Below are 26833 nucleotides of genomic sequence, written 5' to 3' on the forward strand. Positions count from 1 at the left end.
GTCCCCGTATCAAGGGAGCAGTCTGGCAGTCTTTTGGTTCCGAACACTGACCGGGGTGAAAAGAAACGCGCCGAAAGAGATGGAATTGAAGGATGCCCGAGAGTTTTGTGCGAATGATCAGAACATTTCTCGTCTGATTTTGTGCGACCAATCATTCCATGGCACGCGCCAACTGCAGTTGCAGGGGACGCAAGCATTAAACCTCATTGAGACAGGTTCGTTTTATTCTCTCTCGTCCCTCGTGACTATGGAAGCAATGCTCCTTAGCCGATGCCTTCTGACAGGGAGCAAGTGTTGATATTTACAATTGCTACTATTGCTCCCCGATCATCATGGGACGGGCCGATCGATACTGGGGTCATTTTAAGCGGATTGACGAGGGGTAGTAAATGTTCTTCTTTACTAACGGGTTTTAGACAAGACTAGCCTGGGCCAGGTGATGGGTACTCAGGCACCTTCAAGGAGACTCGGAGAACTACATTACGTCGGTGTGGATGATTGTTTTTGTTGGCAAAGGGTTTGCAGACGCCCGTCTGCTGCGCAAGGACGTTCTCAACTTCCCATCCACAGCTTCACCAATGTTTTGTTGCCATGTAGCCTACGAGGTTCGACGCTTTGACGATCTAAGCAACCTGAGAATTCCTTCCTGCCACCTGCATACCATTTAGCGCCATCATACCATCCTTCTTCCACGCTGCTGCAGGGCGACGAACCGAATGTTTCCATCACCCCGGACACTGGCTGCTCGTCAAGGGCACATGTAGCCCCACCCTCTTGGACGCAACACTTCCAACGTTCACAAGCGGTGCTATCTCGGAGGCAACCCCGTTCTAGCACCGTCTATTTGGCCTTGGAACTGGGCAAATCAAACCTACAGGTTGGATTGCATGGTTGCAAACTGAGATTTCAAGAGAGGTTTCACTTACGGCATTTGAGGGATACCATCTTGATTGTGGATTAATATGGGTTGATCTAGCGTGTTAATTTCGGGCATGGTCCGCAGGCGGTGAGGGCGAGAGCACATTCTAGGGTCCGAACTAGCCGTTGCGGCTCAGTTCGTAGGCATCCTCTGCAGAGTTAATACGCTAAGCTTCACGCCCCTACAAGGCGCAACCGGAGCCTGGGGTGACCCCGAAATACAATCGTCACAATGGACAATTAGGAATGACAGGGCAACACTCTTGGGTGGGCACGCATTTTGCGGCTCGAAGCCACTGACTGGATCTTGTCCAGGGCAATCATCTACTCGCAGGATTTCTCAGGAGGCCGACGGCTTAGGGTTCCGTTACTCGACATATCTGCTTGCCAGCAAACATGCGAACGTCGAAGATATTGCACCCCCTTGAACAAGGATTGCCTAAGCAAAAGAAACAACGATCCGAGAGCCTCAGCTTGACAAGACTTTCGTACACGACGTGCACGATGATGAGAGGTAGGTCATTTGAGGATGACTTGTTCGATATGTGAGATGTTGTCGCCATTGGGGATGACGCTGTGGCACGAAAGACCTTAGCATGTTCGCTGATTTTGTGTGTCACTCACCAATACGACAATCTCCGACAAGACCCCTGTCAACTAGCAGATATCCTCTGCAAGCCAAGCGCCTTACTTTGGTTATGGTTGCGCAAGGGAGATACAGTCCGGCCAGCAGACAGCCCGACCTTGGGAAGGGAGAAGACCCTTGGCTTTGTTGACTGGCGTCCTATAAAGGTCTGCTATCAGCCATGGTCCTCGGATACTCTCGAACTGCTGGAAGCAATCTTGAATTTTTCAAAGCTGCCCGAAGCACCTTCCGCACAGTCCTCAGATAGACCCTGCCTCCCTGACTATATTCCCCCGAAGAAGAATGACAGGCTCCCAGGAAGGGAATGGTCGGAAGCCAGGTCGCCAAAACAAACGCGGCGGTTCAGGACACAAGAAGCGCTTGAGATTCATTAGAGAGAGACCGGAGAGACATAAGCTCCGGAGTTGCGATTACTGTTTTACTGTACATCGCAGGGTACGTGTTTCTTTGGTACTTCGGTCTATTAGAGCATCCGAACTAACAGCAAATTGCCAGTGCGCACGACGAATACCAGGAAGGAAGTGCAGGAGGTGTGAGCGAAGAAACAATTATTGTAGTTTTGAGTCTTTGCCACGTCGACCAAGCGGTACGACGGCTCCTGGGAGTACTCATCCTTCACCTGGCGTCAACCCAACCCCGGTAGCACAAATTCGTCAAAGGTGTGTGTATCAAGGCGTCTTGGTCGAGACGGAAGCTGACGTCGGCTGCAGTCCTGGCAACCAACCCGATCCAGGCTTGATTCCAACCTCTTTTGACCAAGATGGGACAACCTGGGACAGCTACTTCGAAATGTTCCCTCGCCAATCTTTTGCTCACACTCTAGGCACTTCCGGACAGCCAAACAGCCTGTCCGGCTTTGTTGGTCCTCATGCGTACCAAGCCAGGTCAATATTTCCCTCGGCAAACGAACAGGGTCAGCAAACGGACGGTGGTAACGAGGAGGAGATAGATGAGGAGGAAGAGGAGGAGGAGGAAGAAGAAGAAGATGATGATGATGATGATGGGTATGATGATAACAATGATGATTATGACGGAGGGGCAGGGCCAGGGCCAGAGGAGGACAAAGACGAGGGTGCAAAAGAGAGCGTATGGTCTGGGGTGCTGGTCGAGAGGCAGAGGTACTATTAGGACCCCGTATAGGGAGCACAATGTCAAAACACAAAGGGAGGGGAGGGGTGGGGAGCTGCGAAACATGGGGCATGTGGTCTTCAACAGGCCTTGCGATTTACATTAGGAGGAGAGTTGGAGTGGCACACAGGACGGACACTGTCTCTTTTTTCTTTTGTTGTGCTTCTTGCTGCTGTTGTTATCGTTTTTGAATTACTTTGATGTTGTGGAGGCTCAACGGACGACGACATGATCGAGTGCGCCTTTTTTTGTTATGTCTCATACTTTCATAGCAACCGTAATTGACCATGAATCTTGTCATCAATGATTTTTTTCGTCTGCCTCCTTTTTCCGCCGTCAAAGCGTGACTTGAAGAATACCGGAAGTGGTGAACGGGGTTTTTATCTGGTACCCTCGCTTCGCAGCCTCGACCCCTGCCTTGGGGATGGATTCCTTGACAGGCATCCAGACATGCACAGCAAGGCTTGAACAATGGACAATGCATGGACAATGGTGCTTGTCCTGAGTACGAAGTACGGACAAGGTGTGGATTAAAGTAGCCGAAACTCACTAAATTTACGAGGTACCTACCTAGGGACTAGGTATGCAAGCTATGTACCGAGTACCGAGTGCAAAGTACATTCGGGGGGGCCAACCCACCGTTTGTAGATCCCCTAGCCCAAAACCAAGCCAAGCTGTGCCCTAACATAGCCGCTACCGGTGCCTAGATCTAGCAGTTGTTAGCTGTACTCGGTACATATGTGTTACTGGGGTTGGTGTTGGGGTTTGAGTTTGGGGTTCAGGGGTTAATAGCTTATAGGTACGAGGTAGGGCCATAGCGCTGCCACGCAGGGCAGGGTAGGGTAGTGGCAGGATAGGCGGTAGGGGGCACTGGGCTCACGCTTGGGACACCTATCTTCGAGGTGCCTAGAGGTATGAGGTAGAGGTACGGGGTACATATGTACATGCAAGTTCAGGAACAGTAACCCACGGGCCACGGGGACATAGCGCCTGGTGGGTGATGGCCTTTATAGAGTACATAGGTACCTATACAGTACCTGCGAGTGAATAGGTACAAGTGCCGAGTACTCGGTACTCGGTACGGAATCTGGATGAGCACTGACCAAGCCTACCTACGGAGTAGCTGCGTGGCTGCCTGAGGAGCGGGTAGCAGGTACCCTCGAAGCACTTGTATGTACCGAGTACCGAGTACCGAGTAGCCGGTACTTGTACGAGGGACCAAGCACGGACGGACGATCATCTGCTGCACTCGAATAATAATACGAGGTATTCTGTACCGGTTTCCTTTTCCAGAACCACACGTTTGTTGTTCGGCGGAATGTTTCTCCATGCCCTCCATATAACGTGCTACACTCGGTACCTACCTCCCTACATATCCTAGAGGTAGTGGTTTATATATGTGAAAAAAAGAGCCATTCAACATGAGGGTACCGGGTAACACACACATATGTATAAAGACGACGATTCTCACTGAACTGTGTCACTGACATCAACGACCCGTTACACAAATCATTACTAACTAAGAAAACATAGAAACCCCAGTCTTTAAACGAAAGAAAAAAGAAGAAACTCGCTGGAAGTCATGGACCCTCGCGTCGCGGCCGTCGACGGCTTCACAAAGACTCAACACACGTCGGTCCCACCGGCGCTGGATCCTTCTTCTGTAAAGCTGGACGACGGCTTCACCGTCTGCATCATCGGCGCGTCCACGGGCATCGGCGAGCATATCGCATACAGCTTCGCGATGGCCCAAGCGACAAGAATCATCATCGCGTCTCGCACCCTCGCCGACCTGGAGATAGTGGCCGACGAGGCCAGACGGTTCAATCCCCGCGTCCAGATCGACGTGGTCGAGTGTGACGTCTCGAAAGCGCCGGAGGTGGAGGCCCTCGCAGACTATGTGAGAGGACATTGCAGCGGGCGATTGGACGTGCTCATCCTCAACGCGGGCTACGCCGGCCCCGTCGTCACGAAGATGGACCAAGGAAGGCCTGAGTGGGTGCAACAAGCCTTTGAAGTCAACGCCCTGGGCACCTACCTCACCGCACATTACTTTGTGCCTTTACTCGTGCAGTCACAAAGCAAGGCGAAGGGATTCATCGCCATTGGGTCCATCGCGGGGTGCATCAGACGAGGACCCATCGCAAACACGGGGTACACGGTCAGCAAGTTTGCGCAGATTCGCCTGGTCGAATATCTTCACGAGCAATACTCTGGTACAGGGTTGGTCAGCCTGGCACTTCACCCGGGAGCGGTCATGACGAGAATGGCGAGCGGAAACACGCCGGAAGAATTCATGCCTTGTGAGTCGCCGTGGCTCCAGTATCTGCCCATTGGCCATGCTTGACTAATTTATTACCCAGATATGACGGACGAGGTCGATCTCTGTGGTGCAGTTTGTGTCTATCTCAGTAGGCAGATTGGCGATCTCGGTTGGCTGAGCGGGAGACTGATATCTGCCACTTGGGACATGGAGGAATTGATGGCCAAAAAGGCAAAGATAACAGAGAAAGATTTGCTCAAGTTCGTCCTAGTGACCGAGTAAGGAGGAGTCGCGTACGGTAAATGCGCATCACGACTTACTCGTCTTCCACATGCCAATTTGAGGGTTTGATTCGGTTGAACAAACTCAAACTGTCTACTCCCAAGAACTAGACATGGTCCGCCGCTAAGGCCCAAGAAGCAGTTGGGCAACCTCATTCAACTGCGACAACCACGACTGGCCTTCCTGCAGGTCTGGGATGACGATGCAAGGTACCAGATGTCAAATGCCAATCCCGACCAGTCGTCTGCAGGTGTGGTGGCACACATTCACATGATCTGCATGGCTTCGGGACATAAATAGAAACCAGAGGGCCAGACCTACGCCAACCGGCCAGAAAGAGTGGGAGAAGACGTGGGCTGAATGGATGTTGAAAAGGAGTTGTTCTTGAGTTGTTTCATGCAACCTTCTGGCCATAGATAACCCTATCCAACAACAGTTACACACGTACGAGTAGATCGCCCCGGTTGTTTGTGCCGGCCTGGTCTCTTCACGGGGCCAATGCAACGTATCGAGGTTTTCATGACTTCACCTCAAATCCACATGACCGGATTCGTTCGGTCTTCCAGCAGGAAACGTCCGGTGAAACAGGGAGCTGAACGTGACGAGCGTTTCAATGTCAAGCCACTGATGCAGGAAGTAGGACGCATGACGCAGGGCATGGGAGCGTGGAGCATGGAAACGATGGATTTACTCGCAGAGTCGACGTGTCTTAAAATGCCGAATGCAGGCGATGGAACGGTCGAGGACGCCAGCGACGGCCATGGATGGATGGGACAACGGGAAGCAGGAAGCTGATGTGGAGGACGAAAGCGAGAGGCCGGAATCTTGATTTGCTCAGTTTGAGGCAAGGTCTGGGATCGATGGGTCCGTCAAAGGAAGCTGGCCTGGCTGGTTCTTTGGCCAGGTTCCACTCAAATGCTGAAAGTGGCAAAGACGCCCAGCTTCCTTTTGAAACCTGCCGCAGGAGGTGAGAGACGAGGGCGCGCTCAGTGCTGTAAACAGAGGCCTTGCCAGCGTGTTCTGGGCCAGCTTGTCAGCTGCAGGCGAAACAGGAGAAAAAGCATCTTCTCCGCAGGAGTTTGACTGGGAGCGAGAAGGATACTGAGAGTACCTAGTAGGCAATGGAAGGAAGAAAGGAAGACGGATTACCAGCCTCCAAGCCCAATGATAGTGGTTTGATAGTGGCTTTTAGCCTTGATGCCGACTTTCCGCTCAGCAGGCATCGTCCGGGTACCATCACCGCCTAGGGCAGCCACTCCGGCTTACCTATTGCGCGAAGTTCCAGCGGTGCCAGGTTGGTAATGAGCGTATCGCATGGGGGGTGGGTTTAGGCTGCTCGGCTAGCCATCGCGTTTTCAGAGGTCTGGAGGTCATTCTGGCATTGCCCACGTGCGACTAGTTTTCTTGTCACTTTGTCCTCTTTACCAAGTACGAGGTGCTCGTATCTCGCAGTTCCATCATCTCCACAAGTGTCTCTGATTGTTTGCCTGCTTCAGCCTCTTTTGTTACCATAGTCACATCACAGCGCATAGGTATCCTATCTTCTGTCTCATCGGGTACTCAATACACGTATCGAGCTCGTCCGGACCCAGTTCCCAGAAAAATCATTCGATCCTTGCCTGCTCGTCCTCCACCACATTACCCAATACTCGCATATCCCGCCCTCGTCCGCGGCTGATCTGACAGGGTTCCCACGCTGAGAAGAGGTGGAAAAGAGGAAAAAGAGAATCCACACCTCCCACAAACCTGCGGGCTCAGCGTTGGGTGGCTCAGTAGCAGCCATCGTCCGAGCCACGATATTCCCTTGCCTGCATCACTAGTGGCCCCAAAACTCTCTTAACTGGGACAAGCCGCAGCTGGCACCTCCGAATCTTCCTCAACCCAGCGTTCCCTGCAGAGAAGCTTAACCAGGTCTTAGAGGCACACTCTCTATCACCAGCCTTTTTATTTCTCTTCCATCTTCCCACACGCACCAGTTCTTATTGTCACTCACTGTTCACTACTGCATCTAGAACGAACCTACCTCTCGTTTGGTTCGTCCATTTGCTTTCCTGCCATTCCATTGACAGCGATGATCGGCCTGCGCAAAGCCTTCGTTTTCAGCACGTTGCTGCTGGGCACCTTGAGTTCGCCCGCACATGTTCCAGAAGATGACCATGCATTAATCAACTGGGAGGCATTCCAATCGTTACTCGACACCGTTGACCCTGCTGCCCTGCATTCCGTCCTCCACTCGCTCTCCCCAAAATTCCAAGACGGTGTCTTCAGCAAGGACCGCGCAGCCATTGAGCACGTCCACTCCGAGAATCCAATCATTGCAAGCAAACTAGTCCACCTCGCAAAAAAGAGACAGGACAGCAACTCGACCACCACAGCCACGACAACACCCTCCACGGATGCTCAGAGCAGCGTTGCTTCCGAATCGAGCTCTCGGGCAGCCAGCGTCTCTTCCATCCTCTCATCCGCCATCTTTGCATCCACTGTACCCGGAGCGACGACCGTGACGGTGCCTCCAACGACTCCACCGTCTGCCACACCAGTCGAAACTTCTGGTGATGCTGTGGTCTTCAGCACATTCGGGGGCGGCCTGGTAACGCTCACATCCTCTGCGTTGAGCGTCCACTTCACTCCCAGTACCTCCACCCAGCTCTTCTACGCAACTGCCGGTGACGGGTCTGTTCAGACATCGACATCAGTGGTGGTGGTCAATGCGCCGGTGACGGATAGCGGTGATGCCACCGGTGCCGCCGGTGCCGCGACAACCACGGGAAGCCCGGGACTGCAGAATGGGGGTGTTTCGATAAAGATGGGAGGTCTCGCCTCTATATTTGCTGGTCTGGGAGGATTACTCTTCCTTGCGCTATAGGTGGACACTGGTTCAAAAGCAATTGCCGCCAATTGGGTTTCTGGCGGCTAACGTGATTTTTGTGGGATTTTCGGCGGACATAACGACGATACGGCACCGGCATTTCTCTCCTTTGATCAGCAATCTGCAACGGGCATAGCTTTGGGCGTTCAAGCACTTCTTCGTAGAAGTTGGCTTCTTTTGATGCTCAATTTGGAGGGCAAGGCAAATATACGTGTACATGAAAGGGATCTGGGTAACCAAGAAGGATGAAAGGACTTGATGAAGTCGAAGGAGTGTGGAGACTGCTGCAACGGGGGCAAATCAGTGCCGCCGAGAGATTGCCCAGATGTATAGGGACATATAATCAGATTGCATGCTGTCACCAAGACATTGGCTTCCAGTCGACGACGTAATCCAGCTCCAAGTTCTTCACAACTTCTCCCTCAAATTGGTCGTAATTGATCTCACCACGCCGACGCCACGCCCACTCCTTGATCTCTGGTACACCACATCGCTACCATGGGTGTTGGCATTGGAGAAAATTCTTGGCACAAAGGGAGGCTGAAACGGGTGGTGGTGCCGCGCAAGGCAATCCTCGATGCCCAGAGCACCACTTGGAGTGACGATTCAAAAGGCTTGACCTTAGACTAGACAAAGAGACAAGAGCATCTATCCTTATACCTACACATCAGCGGCCCTTCCCTAAACTATATACTTGGTCAGAGCCCCTAAAGTTGTGTGGGTGTGGTTTGATTAACGGATATTGAAGTGGTCCTTATCCTCGACGCAAAAGACACCTGCAGCAACTCTTTTGTTCCTAGAGTAATATACGTATACCAGGCACCCATGCCAATCATTTCATCGGTGTCGAATGACATAGGAGGGATTGACGATCTCGAGAATCAAGAACATGGACCGAAGAGCAGCGGATCGTTGAGTCAAGCGCATTCTGAGACAGATCTGGAGGCCCAGGGAGCCCGTCTTGAAACAAGCCCCGGGCCTTGAATGTGGCAGTGCTCTAGCGTGCAATAAAATAATCTGGGGCACTGGAAATTTGCTACATACGCAACCCGACTCTTGTTCGGCGGCATTTCATAGCATTGACCATGTTGTCTACGCGGCATTCTCCAGTGCCTTTGTGCTTGATCGTCAAGCGACAACCCTCGGCGCAGGATCCAAGATGTCCATCACCAGTTTTGTCGAGGTTGGAAGCGGGATTACACGACGAGGCTCAAGGCTCATGTCGCTGGCAGGCCATGGCAAGCTTGACAAACCCCTTGTGCGCAATTCGAAACATGTGCCAATCGTGCCCCAGAGCGAGACGCAGTGGGCAGATCCAAGAAACTTCATCTGCAAGTCGTTTGCGGGTGGATAGGGAGAAGGGTGAAAGGAAAGACATGTGAGTGGCTGAGGCTGGAGGGTGGCGGCTCTAATGAGGTTGAGAGGGTCTCTAACTGGCCCTTAGCAAGGCCCCTAACGCACATCCAGTGAACATCTAACAGGGGCTGGTGGCCATCAATGGGGCATGCCCCCCCACCTAGAGCTTGGGCGCGACAGGGGCAGCCGGACAATTTATCAACTCAATTGAACAATCCAATTGCCCGCGTCGATTGATCCCTGCCTCGAATATCCGGCCTCTTCAACAACTGCGATCTTGCATCTTTTTTCCTCCCTTCTCTATCCTTCAACCTCTTCACCTCCCACCCCTTCTTTTTATCACAAAAAGCAAGAGCCGTCACCACTTCGTTTGGGTGTCGTCGCTCCTCCTTCGCTACCTTCTACTCTCTTCTAATATCAGGTGTCTTCTGTTGGGAAATTCCTCACTCTCTTGGATCCCAACTCCCGTTAACTTTTCTTCACCCCCTCGCTTCGGTTGATTTCCTCTCGGACACAGACCTGAAAACAGATCACTTGGGTTCCAATCATGCGTACTTCGACTTTGGCCACCCTCGCTTTGGGCGCTGGTGCTGCATCTGCGGCTTCTGTCAAAAGACAAAGCAGCTTGCAACCAGTCTCCGTCAAAGGAAATGGTACGTGCTCGCGTGTCTCCGTGTTCTGTTGCTATCACTGACCGTTGTAAAGCTTTCTTTGCTGGTGACGAACGATTTTACATTCGTGGTGTCGACTATCAACCTGGTGGCTCCTCAGATGTGGCAGACCCCATTGCCGATGAAGAGGGCTGCAAGAGAGACCTCGAGGAATTCAAAAAGCTGGGCATCAATGCTATCCGGGTCTACACGGTTGACAATAGCGCATCTCATGACGCATGCATGAATGCCTTGGCAGATGCTGGCATCTACCTCATCTTGGACGTCAATACCCCTAAGTATTCGTTGAACCGAGCCGACCCTGGTCCATCCTACAACGATGTATATCTTCAGAACATCTTTGCCACGATTGACATCTTCCATGCCTACGACAATACGTTGGCTTTCTTCTCTGGCAACGAGGTCATCAATGACCCTGAGACTTCCGCAGCTGCGCCTTACGTCAAGGCCGTCACTCGGGATATCAGACAATACATCCGAAGCCAAGGCTACCGAACCATTCCTGTGGGATACTCTGCCGCCGATGTGGCCGAGAACCGTCTGGAAATGGCCGAGTACATGAACTGTGGTACAGACGACGAGCGTTCAGACTTCTTCGCCTTCAATGACTATTCCTGGTGCGATCCTTCTTCCTTCACCGTCTCTGGCTGGGATCAAAAGGTCAAGAACTTTACGGGCTATGGGATCCCCATCTTTCTCTCCGAGTATGGTTGCAACATCAACACTCGTGAGTTTAACGAAGTCGAGGCACTTTACAGTGACAAAATGACCCCTGTCTATTCTGGAGGCTTGGTCTACGAGTACTCGCAAGAGCCCAGCAACTATGGCCTCGTTGAGATTGATGGCAACTCGATCTCCGAATTGCCTGATTTCGGAACCCTTCAAAAACAATTCGCAAACACCCCCAACCCTTCGGGTGATGGCGGCTATAACTCGACCGGCGGTGCATCCGGGTGCCCTTCTTACTCCTCCCCCAACTGGCTTGTCAAGGATAACTCTCTCCCTGCTATTCCTGACGGTGCGAAGAAGTATATGACTGCAGGTGCCGGACCAGGACCTGGTCTCTCCGGCCCTGGCTCCCAGAATGCAGGTGGTGCTTCTACTGGAACCGCCACCGCAGGCAGCGGATCCCCGAGTCAAACTGGCGGCTCGTCCTCTAGCGGAACCAGCAACGCAGCTGCTTCCGTCATGGATGCCAAGATGTCTGTTGCTCCTCTGGTCTGCGGTGCTGTCGTGGCCATGTTTACGCTGTTTGGTGCTACTTTGTTGTAAATCTGCCCTTTGAACGGGTACTGTTGATTTTTGCGGGGGAGAAGAAACGCAAAGAGAGTCAGCCGTCTAAAGAGATGGGTAGTGAAGATGGATTGGCCTCTCTTTTGCATGTAAACATTGGGCGGATTGTGACGGACTGGTTCGGCGTATTAAACAAGCCTTGAATATGAGATTGGTATATCCATGCAATAGAGTTGGGGGGTTTTTGAGAACAGATACAGATGAAACAGCAAGATTAATTAACCAAGAATCATTCTTGCATCCGTTCCTTTTGCGCAATGGTCGTCTGTAACGTCGTCTTGCCTTTCTGGACGTCCCAAGGACCATCGTACCATATGTCGACGCCGTCCTGGACCACCAACTTGCCCTCGTCGGTGAAGTTGACCCCTTCATCCTTGAGCAACTTTAGTTTCATGGTCTGGTTGACTCCCGAGGGTGCCTTTTCCCAGTCGCCCTTGAACCCTCCCACGTAGCCGTCACTCGCGATGACGCGGTGGCAAGGCACTTCGGGAGCGTAAGGGTTGTTTCGAAGAGCTCCGCCCACGGCGCGCGGGCTAGAGTTGAGGGAGCGTGCGAGCGCGGCGTACGTGGTCACACGGCCCGGGGGGATGAGCACGAGGTGCGTGTAGACTTTCTTTTGGGAGTCAGGACATGTGAGGAGAATCCTTGGGTGGAACTCACCTCTTGGAATTCAGTGATGGCCATGCTCACGTTGTCTCTTGAACGGGACTTTGAACGATGATTCTGATTTTGATTCTCTCGGTCTGGGTATACGCTTTGAGGGGTTGGGTGGATGGAAGTATACTCGTATATTTTGTTACCGAGAGCGCGGGTAGCTAGCTTTATACCGGCATATCTCTTCTCACCGCAATGTAGCTGAGATGAGGGACAGGGGGCAGGAGATTTGACTCATCATTGTCAAAGAGGCTGAGCGACTACATATCAAGCAATAGTTGATGTCTGAGCACTCTGTGAAGGCCTGGCTTATGGACTTTGTCGGTTTGTGATTGGTCATATTCAGAGCAACGACTAACCTGCGCGTATCAATCAGGATGAACAAAGTAAGCCACTTTGGTGGAGAGTAATAACTCGGTAAATTCGCGACAATCGCGCGATGTCACGTGTCTAAAAGCAAGGATTGATCCGCAGTAGATTCTGCGCTATCACACTAGATACTGCACCCCATGCTAGTTCGCAGCTTCTCCTCCAGATCAATCGCGGGTCCAAAGAGCTCGGTGCTGCCCATCCAAACCCCCGATTCCCTATCGTCTGTGAGGTCTCGCCATTCCAAGATGGCGGTCATAGAAACGGTCAAAGAGGCCATCGGTCTCGGAGATGATACTGGTACGCTTTCCTTGGCTTTAACTCCCCTCGCCCTCGAGCAACTCGGAATGAATCAAAGCTAATGTCAGCCCCGTTGTCCCTGCTCCAGCTCCAGCGTCCAGACAAGCAATGGCCGAAGCCAGACTTCCTCTCGCCTACCGAGACAGCTGTGCGAACCTCCTTATACCTCTCAATAAATGCCGGCACCAGACGTGGTACATGCCCTGGAAGTGCGAGGTGGGTTTTGTCAACTGTTGTGTCCAATCCCGAAATCATGAAAAATGATCCTATTTCACACGGCGGTATATGCTAACTGGCGAGTCTACTTTTTTTTGGGCGGCCAACAGAACGAGCGACACAGCTATGAGAAATGCCAGTACGAGGAGTTCAAGAAGAGGGTTGCGAAGATGGACGAGATGCGTGCGGCCAAGGCGGCTGCTGCGGCGGCGGATAAATAGGTGGATTGATGCGAGGCGCAATAAAAAAACGTGAGGATTTTGAGAGTTTGAGATGCACCAGGCCCTCGGTTGTATATATGGGACAAGAGTTCACTGGTGATGGTACTTTCGAAGGCGCCTGCAAGGAAGGGACAATTCACACAATCAGTCACAGCCGAGATAGAGTCTCCCAAAACTGTGGGTATGGGAGGGACATCTTCGTCGAGCTGTGGCAGGTACAGCTAGTATGAGAACAATTCACCCCTGCCAGAGGGGAGACAGCTTGAACCTCAAGGCAAGGCTGGATCGCAGCTGTACGTCGATCAAAGTGGCCGTTTTGAAGAGTGTATGCATCACGTGATCACGATGGAACTTCCAATTCCTTTACCCACCAGTCTTCGCATCGCGATATATTTCTTGATATGGTGAAATAACATGCGCCTGCAATCCAAACACCCCCACGTTGTATTGTACCATGTGCATGTGCATCATTTGGCCTAGGCGATACGAAGTCGACGTGTGACCGCTGACGGTGCTTGCAGGACTGCTCTCAGCCATGCCGCCATGTTGCTCTTGTCGCAGGCTCTTCCGCGGATATCACCGGCGCCCAGCGGCCTCTGGAAGAGTGATTCCATTCTAAGCACTCGATCTTTTTCCGCAATCAACCCAATAGACAGGCTGATGATGACTAATTGGAAATCTTTACAGAATCCTTGGACCGGCTCTCGGTACGACATCGTTTCTAGACCTTCGTCTCGACATCCCACTCTCAAAGTGCGCGAGACGGCTTGCTTCCTCTGTTCACTACCAGTGCCGCGCGCGATCTTCTGCCTTACGACCTTTGTCAACAGGACGCACCGTTTCTCAATTGCCGTTGGCGCCCGTTCTTCTCCATCCTAATATAGCGGTTATTCTGTCGCCGGTTCAAACCCCACGGGTCGAGGCTCTCACTTTTCAAACCCACCGGGTACCTAGTCAGAGTTCCTCGTCCCCTCTCCCTCCCACACGGCGGCTGTTTCCGTCCGAAGTCTGCCGTCTAGTGAGACGAAAAAAAAATCGCATAAGAAAACGTCACAACCAGTCCAGGGGGGTTTTGGCCCATTCGTTTTTGTATTTCGGCAATTTCGGGGCTTTCTTTTCATTATCAAGAAAAGAAACCATCATCTACTACTCACATTCCACTGGACAACGCAGAAACGGTCGACAAGTCAGTCCCACCATAGCCTTTCCTCCCTTTTTTTTCATTGAGACGTACATACGCCATGTGTTCCCCCTAGATGGCTTCAGCATTGGCACCCTCGTTCAGGCTCGTCACCAACAAGTCTGAACCTTTTGGTTGATCGTTCCCGTTATTCTAAATTATCTTTTTTCTTCGACCATTTCTGGCCCTCTCTGGCGGTCATTGCGGCGAAATTTCCAAAAGTAGCCATTCTTACGGTTGAAGAAATTATACTTGACTATCTTTTTTTTCAATATGGGTCTTTTGTAGGTACCAAAGAACCTTTTACCAAGTCCCTTCCTTCTGGCCCGACTTTCTATTTACCAGGATCTAGAGCGTTAGGGACGGCCTTGGATTGGCCAGATGCGAAAAAGGCCGCGAATCAGGTTCGGGAATGGGGTATCGAGGTAAGAGAGGCAGAACGCTCTCTCTCGACGGTCTACTTCAATCCTACTGACACACATCCAAGCAATTGCTCGCAATATGGCGCAAGGCCAAGGGTAAAGAGCGTGATGCCCTTCTTTGGGGGGACGAGGTATGCTTTCCCCCCTCTTCGGCCGGTTATCCGTCCGTATTACTAAACTGTCCCGCCGTCCGGTCCAGGTCGAGTACCTCGTTGTCGCGATCGATGAAGAACATCAAAAGGTTCGGCTGTCGCTGTGCCAGGCCGATGTTCTTAAATCTTTAGCGGGAGACGAGACGTTGTTGAAGAAAGATGTCGTCGTCCCTGATTTACAAGATGGTGTCGTGTGAGTACTTCACCATCCGTGATTGTCCAGCGCTTGTCGTGCATCACTGACTGCTATACCAGTCGAAGCGGTGCCCTTCCAACATTCCATCCCGAGTTCGGTCGCTTTATGCTCGAAGCTACCCCAGGGAAACCATGGGGTATCGATTTCAAGGATTTGCTCGACGTTGAGCCGGACATGAGGCTTCGGCGCGAAATCGCCAAAAACCACATGGACGCTGATGAATTCCCGATCACCTTAACGACGTTTCCACGTCTCGGACTGCCCGACTCTATCAAGCCGGATTACCCTCCCTCCGGCCCTGCCCTTCGATCACAATTTGTCCCGGACGAGATTGCTAACCCCCACATTCGCTTCCCAACATTGGCTGCCAACATTCGATCAAGAAGGGGGAGGAAAGTGGAACTCAACGTTCCCGTTTTCAAGGATAAGAATACCCCGTCTCCCTTCAACGACCCAACGGTCAACTATGACCTGCACAAATGGCCCGAAGACGACGACGTCCGTAACGGCGCTGTCAAGCCTAACTGCGTCTACATGGACGCCATGGCTTTTGGTATGGGCAGCTGCTGCTTACAGATTACGTTTCAAGCCAAGAATATCCGTGAAGGACGCACCCTTTACGACCAGCTTTCTCCACTGGGTCCAATCATGTTGGCGCTGACTGCCGCCACGCCGATATACAAAGGTTTCCTGGTGGATACGGATGTTCGGTGGAATCAAATCTCTCGCGCGGTCGACGACCGGACCGCAGAAGAACTCGGCGAAGTACCCCTGAAAAATGATCGGTGGCGGATACCGAAATCCCGATATGCCAGCAATAGCACATACATCGCGCAGGATCCCCGTCTACGACCTGAATACATGGACCCTGACTTGGTCGTCAACGAAGAACTCAAACAGAAACTGTTAGACGGAGGAATGGACGACCTTCTTGCCACGCATTTCGCGCACCTCTTTATTCGCGACCCCATTGTCATTTTCTCCGAAGATTTGAAACAGCTTGACCCCGAAGGCTCAAATCATTTCGAAAACATCCAGAGCACGAACTGGCAGCACATGCGGTTCAAACCGCCCCCGCCAGATGCGGATATCGGCTGGCGTGTGGAATTCCGGAGCATGGAGATCCAGATCACAGATTTTGAGAATGCAGCTTTTGCCATATTCATCGTCCTTGTCACCCGTGCTATTCTAAGCTTCGACCTCAACTTGTACATACCGATTGCGCGAGTTACGGAGAATATGGAGACGGCGCACGTCCGGGATGCGGTCATGAAGGAGAAATTCTGGTTCCGAAAGGATCCATTTCCGAAGAAGAGCCCGAGGCAGTCGCCGGTGTTGAACGGAATCAGCGAGCCCGCGTCAAGCGGGGAATCAACGCCTTCACAGCTGCAGCAGGATTTGACAAACCAGTCAGGCCATACGCCAGCCTCGGCAGAGACCATCAAGTCATCATTTGGCCCCGTCGACGACGAGTATACGCTCATGACGATCAACGAGGTAATTAACGGTGGTGGCGGTGCGTGCGACGGGTTTCCTGGACTGATCCCTCTGGTTGAGTCCTATTTGGACAGCGTCAACATCGACGTCGACACGCGCTGCCACCTGGCCGTGTATCTGGATTTGATCCGCAAGCGAGCCAACGGAACGCTGTGGACGGCCGCCAAATGGATCCGCGAGTTCACCCGCAGCCACCCGGCGTACAAGGGCGACAGCGCCGTCGACGAGAAGATTGTCTACGACCTGTTTGCGGCGGTGCGCGACATTGAAGAGAGCCAGGAGATGGGCAACCAGCGCAAGAAGGGCCGGGGCAAGTTTGGCACTGGCTGGGAGATGTTGTCTGCGAGAGAGCGGGCCAAAGGGTTGGACGATTGATTGATTGACGTGTTGACGACGGTAGCATTCACATGTATTGGCGCCTATGGTTGCATTTTACGAGGAGACGTATATGGACTGATGTTCATTGATGATGATGAGAGTGATTGCGGTGGTGATGGTGATTATGATTGTTATGGAGGTCATTTACTCCGTAATTGTCCGTGGACATGAACCATCACATATAGTTACATTAGTAGTCGGTTATACGTTTTATAGAGAGAGAGAGAGGCCAATGATTGACGCACAGATTTTCACGATTTGGACGACTCTCTGGTCTAGAGGAGGTTTCTGACCTGTGTCACGCACGCAGGCGATATCATGGTATCATCATGAGGACGTGTACGTAGTAGGTGCATGGTGTCGACACCTCTCTGTACGAGGGCATACACTCACACATCTACTGTACGAGTTAAGTGCAATATATATCCATACGGACATCATCCATACTACCAGGGTATCCCTCCTATATAGTGCCAGAGACATCTCTCTCATCCGAATCAAAACCCGGTTGTCTCTCCTCCTCTCGGATTTCAAAACGTCGACCACGCTGTAAACCTAGGTGATTTTGTCCGACAAGTCTTTGTCGCCGTTTCCCTTCCATCACGATATCGCCCTCGATCGCATCCGTCGCGGGGACAGGCCTGATCCGACACAGCAGGTAATATACCGCGAAGGCGACCAGGAAGCCGACGAGGAAGTTGACTCGGTAGATATAGGTCGTTCCGTTGGGGACCTTTTCTCGGGAGAGAGAACAAGGAAGAGGGGAGGTAAGTTGGGTTGGCTCTCATGTTTCACTTTTCGGGAATGGGAAAGGGGTAGGCGAAGGAGAGTGTGATGGTGGTTGCTGGATGGGTCGGAAGCAAGGAGACAAGCGACGACGAATAGGCTGAAAGATGAAGGTATAGATGGATAAGTGTTCAAAACGTACCTTGGCCCCAACCGCGCCGGCAAAGCCAACGATATTCACGAGAACACCACATGTATACGAGGTATATGCCCGCCACGATACGCCGCAGTGGTAGTAATATGGCGATGCACGTCGAGCCGAGTAGAGATCTCGCACGGAGTAATAAGCTCGGCGCACGATGTAGTAGTCGCAGATGATGACGGCCGCAATCGACGACAGGAAGACACTGTAGGCTGAGAGATATGTCGTGAAGTTGTTGGACGTCTTTAACAAATTCCACGGACTGCTCTGCCGTTAGTACCTCTTGAGGAAGTGTCTTGGTTCGAAGAATGGAGGGCCAGGAAATAATGTTTCGACTTCACGAGAGAGAGAGAGTCAGGTCTTACCACAAGCACAGTCCAACAAGGGCGCAGATGTAGCCTCCTCGGCGGATGTCGAGGTATCGGGGTAGCAGGGCCGCCATGTCCGTACCCGCCGAGACACTGTTGGCTGCGATGTTCGTTCCGAGCTGGGCAAGCGCAAAAGCCAACGCGATGACAAAGACGCCGAATCTCTCAGCCGATGTTGCTCCGTCTAGGAGGAATTGAGACAGAAGGTCCAGGGGATTCCAAATGGCTGTGCCGTAGATGACCTTGGATGACGAAGACACCACGATTCCCACGAAAGAGGTCACGACGAACCCGAAAGGGATGGTGAAAAGCTGCGTCCAGAGAGCGTCGCGTGGCTTGCTGGCGAAACGCGAGAAGTCAGGATTGTTGACGATCAGAGTCGCAAAGTTGCCAATCGAACTCATGATGCCAGTCACCCACCCCCACGCAAGCGCAGAACCTGTCGCTGTCGCCGACTCCTTTACTATCGGACCCATGCCACGTGCACGGCTGATTGCCCATAGAAAGAGAGAGAGTCCAGCCACCGGGACGATGTAAGACTTGACCATGAAGAGGTAGCGAATCTTGTGAACGGGAAACCAGATGGCAGGAAGAGATGCGATCCAGAAAATGAAGAAGCCCACAAAATCCCTTGTGTTGGTGCCTGAATTGGGGATGCCGTTGTGCAATGTGTAGAAGGAGGGCCAGATGGACCGAATCATCAACGTGATACACTGGCCACCAATCCAAGCTTGCACGCCGTACCAGACACAAGCCATGGCGGCTCGATTGAAGACTGGCCACCACGATCCCCAGATGCCAAATGACGCACGACAAACGACAGGGAAGGAGATGTGGTAGGCGGCGCCTATTCGCCCGGTCAGACAGACCAATACAGCAGAGATCGAGTAGCCGATCAAGATACAAATCAATGCGTGCCACCACGCGAGGCCGGAGGTGAGCATAGTGGAGGCAATCATCCAGGTGTTGATGTTGAACGAATCGGCAATCCAAAAGGCTGGCCGCCTGAGTTAGTAAGACGTACATGACCGCCTACGAGATTCCATACCGACAAAACTCCATGCCGTCCACTGGCGTCGCTGGGGTTCGACCGGCTTCAAGTCATGGTTGGTGAGCATCAGTTGAGCATTTGAGAGGCCAGGCTCTGATTCCGTCTGCACCCTCGTGAGGACACGAGCAGCCCAGGACTTCTTCACCCCAGGTATGATCGATCTTTTAGCTGGAGTCTCGACAAGATCGTTCGTCTGTGAGAGCAACGGGTCGGCGGCGTCCCAGCGCGAGGGCCCCTCAGAGGAGAAGGGCGCAAAGTCGTCGAGCTCGGTATCAGCATGTCGGGGCGAAGGGGAGCGCATTCCGAAGATCAATGGGGAGTGGATTGTGAAAAAGACGTGCAGTTACCGTCCTCAGACAGGCACAGGAGCTAGATTGTCATCATGTTGGAATGTGGTTCACCCTCCTATGGCAATGCCCTCGAGATTAAGCGTACTTGCGCAGCGTGAAACTGTGAGGCGATATACTCGTCACTGTCTAACCGAGGCGCAGTCTGCAGGTAGAGGAGTTGTCTTGACAGACGACACTTCAAGCCCGTGACACATCATAAAAGCCGTATCTCTGAAGGGCCCTCTGATCCTTTTAGCTAGAGCGGGAAAAGAACCTGACCGAAGAATCGAGCGATGCAAACGAGCAGAGCTGTAGACTTTGAAGTGGAGAGGAGTGCAACGAGGTCCAGCTGCAAACGCTGCAAATGTGCCAAACATCCGAAACTTGCAAACAAACCGAGACACACAAAAACCAGGCTGACGACCCCTGGATACCGTGGTACGCGTATGCACACACGAGGGTCGATCAAGCCCGTTAAGCATTCAGACTATTACTGTGTAGCCTGGCCATCGAACACACAAATATATCAAGATAAGGCACCGTCTATACTCGGGTATCTGCAGGCAGGAGGTCTCATGTTCCATGACCGGGAGCCGAGAGCTTGAAGAGATCCTCTTCATTACATTTCGGATTTATCGTCCTTTGGTGGATAGATGCCCGAGTTAGGTGAACGTGTAGATTCAGCTTCAGCGAGAACATTATGATTTTAGTGACGACTGCTTCGGATACGCTATCATTCACATCTGAACCAAATCGATGCGCAAACTTTGAAAGCAACATTCGAGGAGTGATGATAAAACCGACGAACATGGTGATCCCTAGCTTTTAAACCCTCAACCAGCTGACTTGCGGTAGGTATATCTCTTCAAAATTGCATCGCGTCTGTGGAGTAAATGCGAACAAGTAACAAAAGCGCTCAGAAGACATCTGTGCAAATGGCTGTTACAGGAAGTAACGCAGATCGAGTCCTGGAGAAACGCCGAACAGCCAACTGGGTGACCAAGTACACTCACGGTTACCATTAGAAAAACAGGAAAGCCGAGAGACTTGACTCTAGGGCTCTCACCCAAGCTTGCGACAAATGCGTGAATTCTCCTGTCCGTACCCAAGGCACCAGGGTGAATATCCATCCCGCAGAGGGCTCTAGTCCGTCAAAAGAACCGATTAGCCAGAGATCGAGCCGTTTGGCGCAGAGCAACGATTGCGCTTTAGATGAGCGTATTGTATCCTTATGAGCGTTTCTGGCTCGACAGGTGTAGGTGCCAAGTTCTAATAGAGTCAGCTCGTCATGGAAAATACAACGGTGGACGAAGCACATACGGTGGGAGCCAGGGGAAATAGCTCTTCCGTTCTGTCCCCATTGCATCTGATATACTGACCCTGGGTAGCCTCATACTGATAGAGATCTATCAAACGTGCAAATGATGATGAGCGTCAATAATCTTCGAAGGTAATGACGTCGCCCAGGAAACGATAATGCAGAACCCGAGACGGCTGGTGAGTGGAATTGCGAAGAGAGCTTAGTGTAAGTCGTAGAAAGTTGTGCATCGGTTGGTTTGAAGATCCGCCATGGTTGGAATAGGAGTTACCACATGACCCTTAGCAGCCTTTTAGTCTGTGGCCAAATTGCCAAAACTTCTGCTCTAAACAAAGAAGGCGTATGGCGGACATGTTGTATATCGCGAGCTGGAATGATGATCATGCCATCATCCACACAACATGCGCAAGAGTTTGTTGATGAGCCGGGCCAGCAGTCCCCCACCATGCTTCTCTCCTCCACCATATTGTGGTTGCTGTTGTTGTTGCTGAGTGTGTTGAGGTTGCCAAGCTTGCTGCTGCTGACCTGGATACGTCTGGTAGCCCTGCCAATCGCTCACATGTTGCATGTCCACGGGACTGCCATCCAGCTTGATGTATATCCTGCCGTCGTTGGACTCGGTGTGATATTGTAAGCCGAGATCCCGGCAAGTCTGTTCGACTCGAGGCTTGAGTTTTTGGACGTGATCGCGGGAATGGTTGCCCCGCCCGACCACGACGTGGAGATGTGTCTGGCCGTGACTCTGAGCATAGCGGATCCTCTGTTCCAAGATCTCTTCCGCCTCTTCGACAAACAGCCCGTGCAAGTCGATCGTGTCGGCGGCGACTCGTCCATCCGCGTTGTTTTCGCGAAAGATGAAGTCGGCCGCCTGTTTATTGTACATCTCCATTTTGGCGCCGTGCTCCTTGCCCTCTTGCGAGAGCGCATGCGCAGCCGCGCCGTCGCCATTCGCATATGCTTCTTGGGATCGCTGGAAGCACGTGGCACGTTTGGCGGCCTCCTGACGTGCGAGATTTCGTAGCCGGTCGTACTCTGCTTCGGCAGCTTGGGATTGACTATGATTGAATGCTACACGACGATCTCGTGTCAGCCAGGAACTCAGGTTCGGCGCATAGGCCAAAAGCGACATTCAGTCAAGCCGGAGATCACATACGCTTGGCTCCTACTCGGGTAGCATGCTGTGTTGACATTTCATACGACATCTTCTCGGCAATTGCGGGTTGGGCAACCACCTAAGATTGATGATGTACAGGTGAGAGACGTGTACTGCACGAGTAGAATTGGGCAAGAGACAGGAAGAAACGATAGGTGGAATTTTGTACGACCCTAAAACCGCACAAGGCTTACAGCAGCGATGCCAATGGGGGAAGATCTGATCTTTCACGATGCGCTCGGTTCGCTTACAGACGCGAATCGCTGAAGCGACGATGAAAATCGCGGAGTCGGAGAAACCAAAGATGGCGGGAGGCTTAGTCATCACTGCTTAGTCATCTGGAAGACCCGATTTGGCATTTGACTACCAGTGTAGTCACAATATCGGATACTCAGTACAAATAGGAAGAAACCAGCCCAACGACTTGGTTGATATTATGTTGCTTCCCTCTTGCTTCCCTCTGGATCTCGGTCCGATAGCGCCTCATATCTTTCGAGATCTGTCATCAACAAGCCCCCAACTTGTTCTCATAGCAATTGGCCAATTCGCGTAGAATATATCCCATCCGGGGTGTCAAACCCCATACCCAGGTATCATCGTAGAAGCCAGCCCAGTATCGTGCCAGCTTGGCTGCCAGTGAGAGTCCGGCTCCATCGTCCAGAACATCCTCCAAGTCCAACAGCAGATTTCTGATGGATTGCATCGTCTGAGTCTCGAGCTCGCTGATCGATGCAGAGTCACGACTTGATCGTATCTCAACTTCGATTGCATGCACCCATTTCGTGACCAACAGCGCTGTGACCAGGAGTCAGTTCTGTGATAGAGAAGTAGGCCAGTCGTCTGTTGTATGGACTTACCTGCCTCCCACCCTGCTAACGCGTGCCCGATCGCCCAGGTCAAGGCGGCTGTCTTCTTGATCAGCAGGGTTCCCGCCTTGTACGGTATCAGCATTCCTTCGAATGCCCGACCGACAGCTCTTGCCACGAGATTGCCTCGATTCTGCGGTAGCGCGATAAAGTCCTCAATTGAAGTCATAAATTCTTCCTGGCTTTCCTTGAGCAACACCATTGAATCGGCCGCGCTATGTCCTGTGAATGCCCGGCAATAGCTGACCCGCAACAGCGCTAGACAATTGAACAACAAAGGGGTTTCGGCTTCCGTCCACGGATAGTCGGCATCCGAGCTGGCTTGGGTGATCAGGGCCCGACACCTCGAAAGCGCGGCCTCTGTTTGGGCGAGAGTCTGGGATTTCTGGGTTTCATTGGACGGTCCAGGACTAGAGAGGTCGCCGAAAAAGTAGGATCCTTGGGTGATGTGCCAGATGTGAATGGAAATAACGTTTATCACCACGCTGATTGCAAAGGGTGACCACTCCCAGCACTCTTGCGGCACCGTCTTGACTGAATTCCCGTTCATGACCATCGACACTGCCTCTCTGACATTGAGTCGTGAGCTCTGGCCTTTTCGCATTGCCGCTTCGTGCCACTGCTCTTCGGTGAGTGCATCCCACAGGGACTGGTCGCAGGCCATTTCGATGAAACCATCAGAAACCAAGGAATATCCGGGGGGAATCCCGTAAGTCATGGTGACCAAATTGCCAAACATTATCTGACCGTACAGTAACCTATGCATTGTGTTAGTGGGGGCGATGCAATCCTCGCGCTCCCTCCGCTTACCTCTTAACACTCTCCCTTTCGACCCATTCCTGCCAACTCAGCCACCTATCTGTGCTTTTGCGCGGTTTTACGGTAGGAGCCAAGTCACGAAAATCCTAATGAGTCATTAAAACGGTGCTCCTCCAACTAACTCAATGTGCTTACCACGAGGAAGTCGCCGAGACGAATAATAGCCTTCGAAATGACTTCCGGGTCGCCGCTGAAGCAGCTGAGCATTGCAAGCAGCAACCGAGTTTGACTCCTCCACAATGATTCCGGCGTCGATTTCGGTGATTGAGGTTGTGGCCGAACCCAATCTTCCAGCAACCGTGGCTTCTTGTCGAGATGTTCACCCCGGTCATCAACTGCGGCAGCGAGGGCTTGGTCTGCTTTCAAGTACAATGAAGCCGCAATCTTTCTTTCTAATCGATAAAGAGCGCCAACTGCACATATAGCGAGAACAAGTGGCGAAGGTGTGGTTTCGAAGTCCATAGTCTGAAGGTGGAAGATGGGCAGGTGAACGTGGAAGGCATCGACGTAGGTTCGAATGCATTTTTGGAGTGCGGCTGCACTAGGCAGTCGGAATTTGTTCAATTTTTCAGCAGGGAGTCTACTCGACAGGTCCCTTAGCAGATGAATTCGCATTGCTTCTGAAAAAGTAAGTGTTGGAGGTCTGGGGTACTTCTTCGTCTGTGGAATTTGGTAGCCCGAATAGCCCTCGGAATCGGGACGATTCATGTTGAAAACCTGGGCTGGAGTCTCGTCCCATGGCCCGGTGGGCCCTTTAGCACGCGAATTTTCACGGCTGCCCGTTTCCCACGATTGATTTGAATCGTCAACTGACGGAGTCTCGTTCGCAGTCGAAATACGACTCTGCTGGAAACCGTAATCCTGCATGGAAGCCTGGCTCGAACCTGAGAAATTCTCTAGAGGGGACCAGCCATCCGTATTGCCGCCGAGCGGTGGTACTGCAAAAGCTTCAAGTTGCTTTGGAGGTAAGCCCAAGAAGGGGTCGAAGAAGTCCAGGAATTCCAGGTCGCCATCAAGGTCTGGGAGAGGCACTGAGCTTGGAAATGTCCGCATCTTCTCCAGGTCGGAAACATCGACACTAAAATCTGCCAGGTGAAGCCCCATAGAAGGCTGAGGTTCTGCAACAAGAGCAGATCCTCCACCGAAACTTGAAGATAGCATTGGTTCAGATGCGCTATCGACTGGAGTTGCCAGCCTCTGACCTTGACTCACTGGGGATTTTGGCGGCTGAACAGCACTCGATCTTGTGCATGGTTTGGCAGCTGGTCTAGAAGATGTACAGACGGAACCTCTGGGTTGGCGCCGGCGTGAATCCGAGAGATCTGGAGGCAAGTCTTTTGGCAGCACGACAGTTTCGTCCTTTCCTTTGCCTCTAGATATGGATGACTTTGCTGTGGCATTCTCTGCTAATCGTGGAGTCAGAATTATTCAACCAAGATCGGGGGTTTCCGACCGGAAGGAAGGTCTGGAGTTGTCGGTCCATCCGTATGTTGCTTCTCGATGGCCTTTGCTACTTGTTCCGGAGTGTGCAGGGTTCTCTCATGGCGAACCAGGAGATCTCTAGGGGGACGTAGTTAATAGACGCCGTCGTCGATGAGCGTTTCCAAATACCTTCGACTATACCTTCTTCGACAGACCCTGCAACCGAAAGGTTTCTCTTGAGTATCTGAAGACTTGTAAGCGTTTTCGCACCGGGTGCAGACGCGATGAGTCGAGGGACATGGCTTACGGCCTCGTTGATGTCGGATGCAGTGCTCGCTTCGCTTAAAAGCCCTCGAGCAAACACTGCACACATGTTTTCTCTTCGCGGCCGCATTCTCTTTGTCGAGCTTGGGAAATATAATGGTCGAAGTGCCGATTAGTGCCATGATGGGAACGATCCGGTGCTTCTCCGATCACCAGATAAGATGTGGGAAGAATTGGTGTTCGAAAGCTAGAATCCCAAGATTGAGGAGTTGTAATGGGCCAAATGCCACCTGATCGTTAGAACCATGGTCTTCCCACAGTCTGTCTGGGATAGCGTCCCAGAAGTTTTGAGGGTGCTATCGTGGGGCTAATTGCGGAGGGGGGAGGCCTGAAGTAAAACTTGGGGAAAGGAGGGATGGATTGACAAGGGATGGGTTAATTGGGGGAAGCTGATGGGTTGGAGGTTGTCCATCCACCATGTCCACCGTTGTCTTGACTTCGTAAACCTCGTGCGGAGAAATGGGAAATTCCAAAGGCGTCTTGTGGTTTGGCTGCGAGACACTCGACTTTTGCAAAGACGGCATCCTGGAGGTCGATATCCTACCTGGAGTCTTATATCCTGTGAGAACTCGTATTTGTGCTTGTTAAAAACCAGACACAGAAAGGCAACAGATATCTCCAAAAGAGCCGTGGCAAACCCGGAGCAGGGATTCACGCCATGCCTCGACCACGGTAGGTTTCTTCCAGCCGGACAAGTGGCTGTGAAAGGATGACTCTGCTGGAATGTGCAGCCTCAATTTATGAAGATCCAGACACAGAATAAATGAAACCAGGTAATGAAATTATCCGTGGATTCTCTTGTCTTTCAGACCCTTGTAACGGCTTGAGGCAGAACAATGATAGAAGGAAACCATGAAGTGGCAGACCAGCCCTTGACATAGACTGTCTTCGATGATAAGAGCAACGCCGCATACCAGACATGTCGTTCCAAGATGCAATTCCCATCAAGTGATGCCCTTCGTGAAGCTCACCTCAATTTGGCAATACTTTCTACCCCACATGAGGCAACAGCCTCGCGAGGCTGAAGTGGGGTACGTTTCCTCCCGAAAAGGAATTGTGTACAAGAAAGGTGATTCCGACAATATTTTATGAAAGAGTTTGCCCTGCTACATTGGAGGCATGAACTGTGAGATATGTATGGGTTTGGGTGCTCATTGCTATCCAGGTTCGCGCGGTGTAGAAAGTTTGAGTGGCGCAGGGATTTGTTTCTCTGGCTGCGTCACCTCTCGACAGGAATCTACTAA

General features: G+C 52.0%; 8 protein-coding genes across 8 annotated transcripts; 5 read left to right on the plus strand and 3 right to left on the minus strand.

Annotated features, from left to right (window-relative positions):
• Positions 1–2353: 2353 nt before the first annotated feature.
• Positions 2354–2692, plus strand: AYO21_09870 (hypothetical protein; the record flags this gene model as incomplete). The annotated part of the gene is made up of 1 exon (XM_022659799.1): positions 2354–2692. One exon carries the CDS (start codon positions 2354–2356, stop codon positions 2690–2692), a length of 339 nt encoding a protein of 112 aa, XP_022507895.1.
• Positions 2693–4274: 1582 nt separating this feature from the next.
• Positions 4275–5537, plus strand: AYO21_09871 (hypothetical protein; the record flags this gene model as incomplete). Its single annotated transcript, XM_022659800.1, has 3 exons — positions 4275–4995; positions 5056–5233; positions 5348–5537. The coding sequence occupies 3 exons, from the start codon at positions 4275–4277 to the stop codon at positions 5535–5537; spliced, it is 1089 nt and encodes a 362-aa protein (XP_022507896.1).
• Positions 5538–7308: 1771 nt separating this feature from the next.
• Positions 7309–8103, plus strand: AYO21_09872 (hypothetical protein; the record flags this gene model as incomplete). Its single annotated transcript, XM_022659801.1, has 1 exon — positions 7309–8103. The coding sequence occupies one exon, from the start codon at positions 7309–7311 to the stop codon at positions 8101–8103; it is 795 nt and encodes a 264-aa protein (XP_022507897.1).
• A 1906-nt stretch (positions 8104–10009) lies between these two features.
• Positions 10010–11405, plus strand: AYO21_09873 (hypothetical protein; the record flags this gene model as incomplete). Its single annotated transcript, XM_022659802.1, has 2 exons — positions 10010–10115; positions 10168–11405. 2 exons carry the CDS (start codon positions 10010–10012, stop codon positions 11403–11405), a joined length of 1344 nt encoding a protein of 447 aa, XP_022507898.1.
• Positions 11406–11655: 250 nt separating this feature from the next.
• On the minus strand, positions 11656–12110 carry AYO21_09874 (hypothetical protein; the record flags this gene model as incomplete). Its single annotated transcript, XM_022659803.1, has 2 exons — positions 11656–12039; positions 12087–12110. The coding sequence occupies 2 exons, from the start codon at positions 12108–12110 to the stop codon at positions 11656–11658; spliced, it is 408 nt and encodes a 135-aa protein (XP_022507899.1).
• Positions 12111–14639: 2529 nt separating this feature from the next.
• Positions 14640–17008, plus strand: AYO21_09875 (hypothetical protein; the record flags this gene model as incomplete). Its single annotated transcript, XM_022659804.1, has 5 exons — positions 14640–14650; positions 14719–14791; positions 14854–14919; positions 14988–15133; positions 15196–17008. 5 exons carry the CDS (start codon positions 14640–14642, stop codon positions 17006–17008), a joined length of 2109 nt encoding a protein of 702 aa, XP_022507900.1.
• A 466-nt stretch (positions 17009–17474) lies between these two features.
• On the minus strand, positions 17475–19659 carry AYO21_09876 (hypothetical protein; the record flags this gene model as incomplete). The annotated part of the gene is made up of 4 exons (XM_022659805.1): positions 17475–17744; positions 17940–18201; positions 18305–19304; positions 19356–19659. The coding sequence occupies 4 exons, from the start codon at positions 19657–19659 to the stop codon at positions 17475–17477; spliced, it is 1836 nt and encodes a 611-aa protein (XP_022507901.1).
• Positions 19660–21393: 1734 nt separating this feature from the next.
• On the minus strand, positions 21394–25095 carry AYO21_09877 (hypothetical protein; the record flags this gene model as incomplete). The annotated part of the gene is made up of 7 exons (XM_022659806.1): positions 21394–22073; positions 22159–22237; positions 22745–22953; positions 23016–23782; positions 23835–23929; positions 23979–24961; positions 25056–25095. The coding sequence occupies 7 exons, from the start codon at positions 25093–25095 to the stop codon at positions 21394–21396; spliced, it is 2853 nt and encodes a 950-aa protein (XP_022507902.1).
• Positions 25096–26833: the final 1738 nt, after the last annotated feature.

Source organism: Fonsecaea monophora (assembly GCF_001642475.1).
Source record: "Fonsecaea monophora strain CBS 269.37 chromosome Unknown Scaff104, whole genome shotgun sequence".
Taxonomy (NCBI): domain Eukaryota; kingdom Fungi; phylum Ascomycota; class Eurotiomycetes; order Chaetothyriales; family Herpotrichiellaceae; genus Fonsecaea; species Fonsecaea monophora.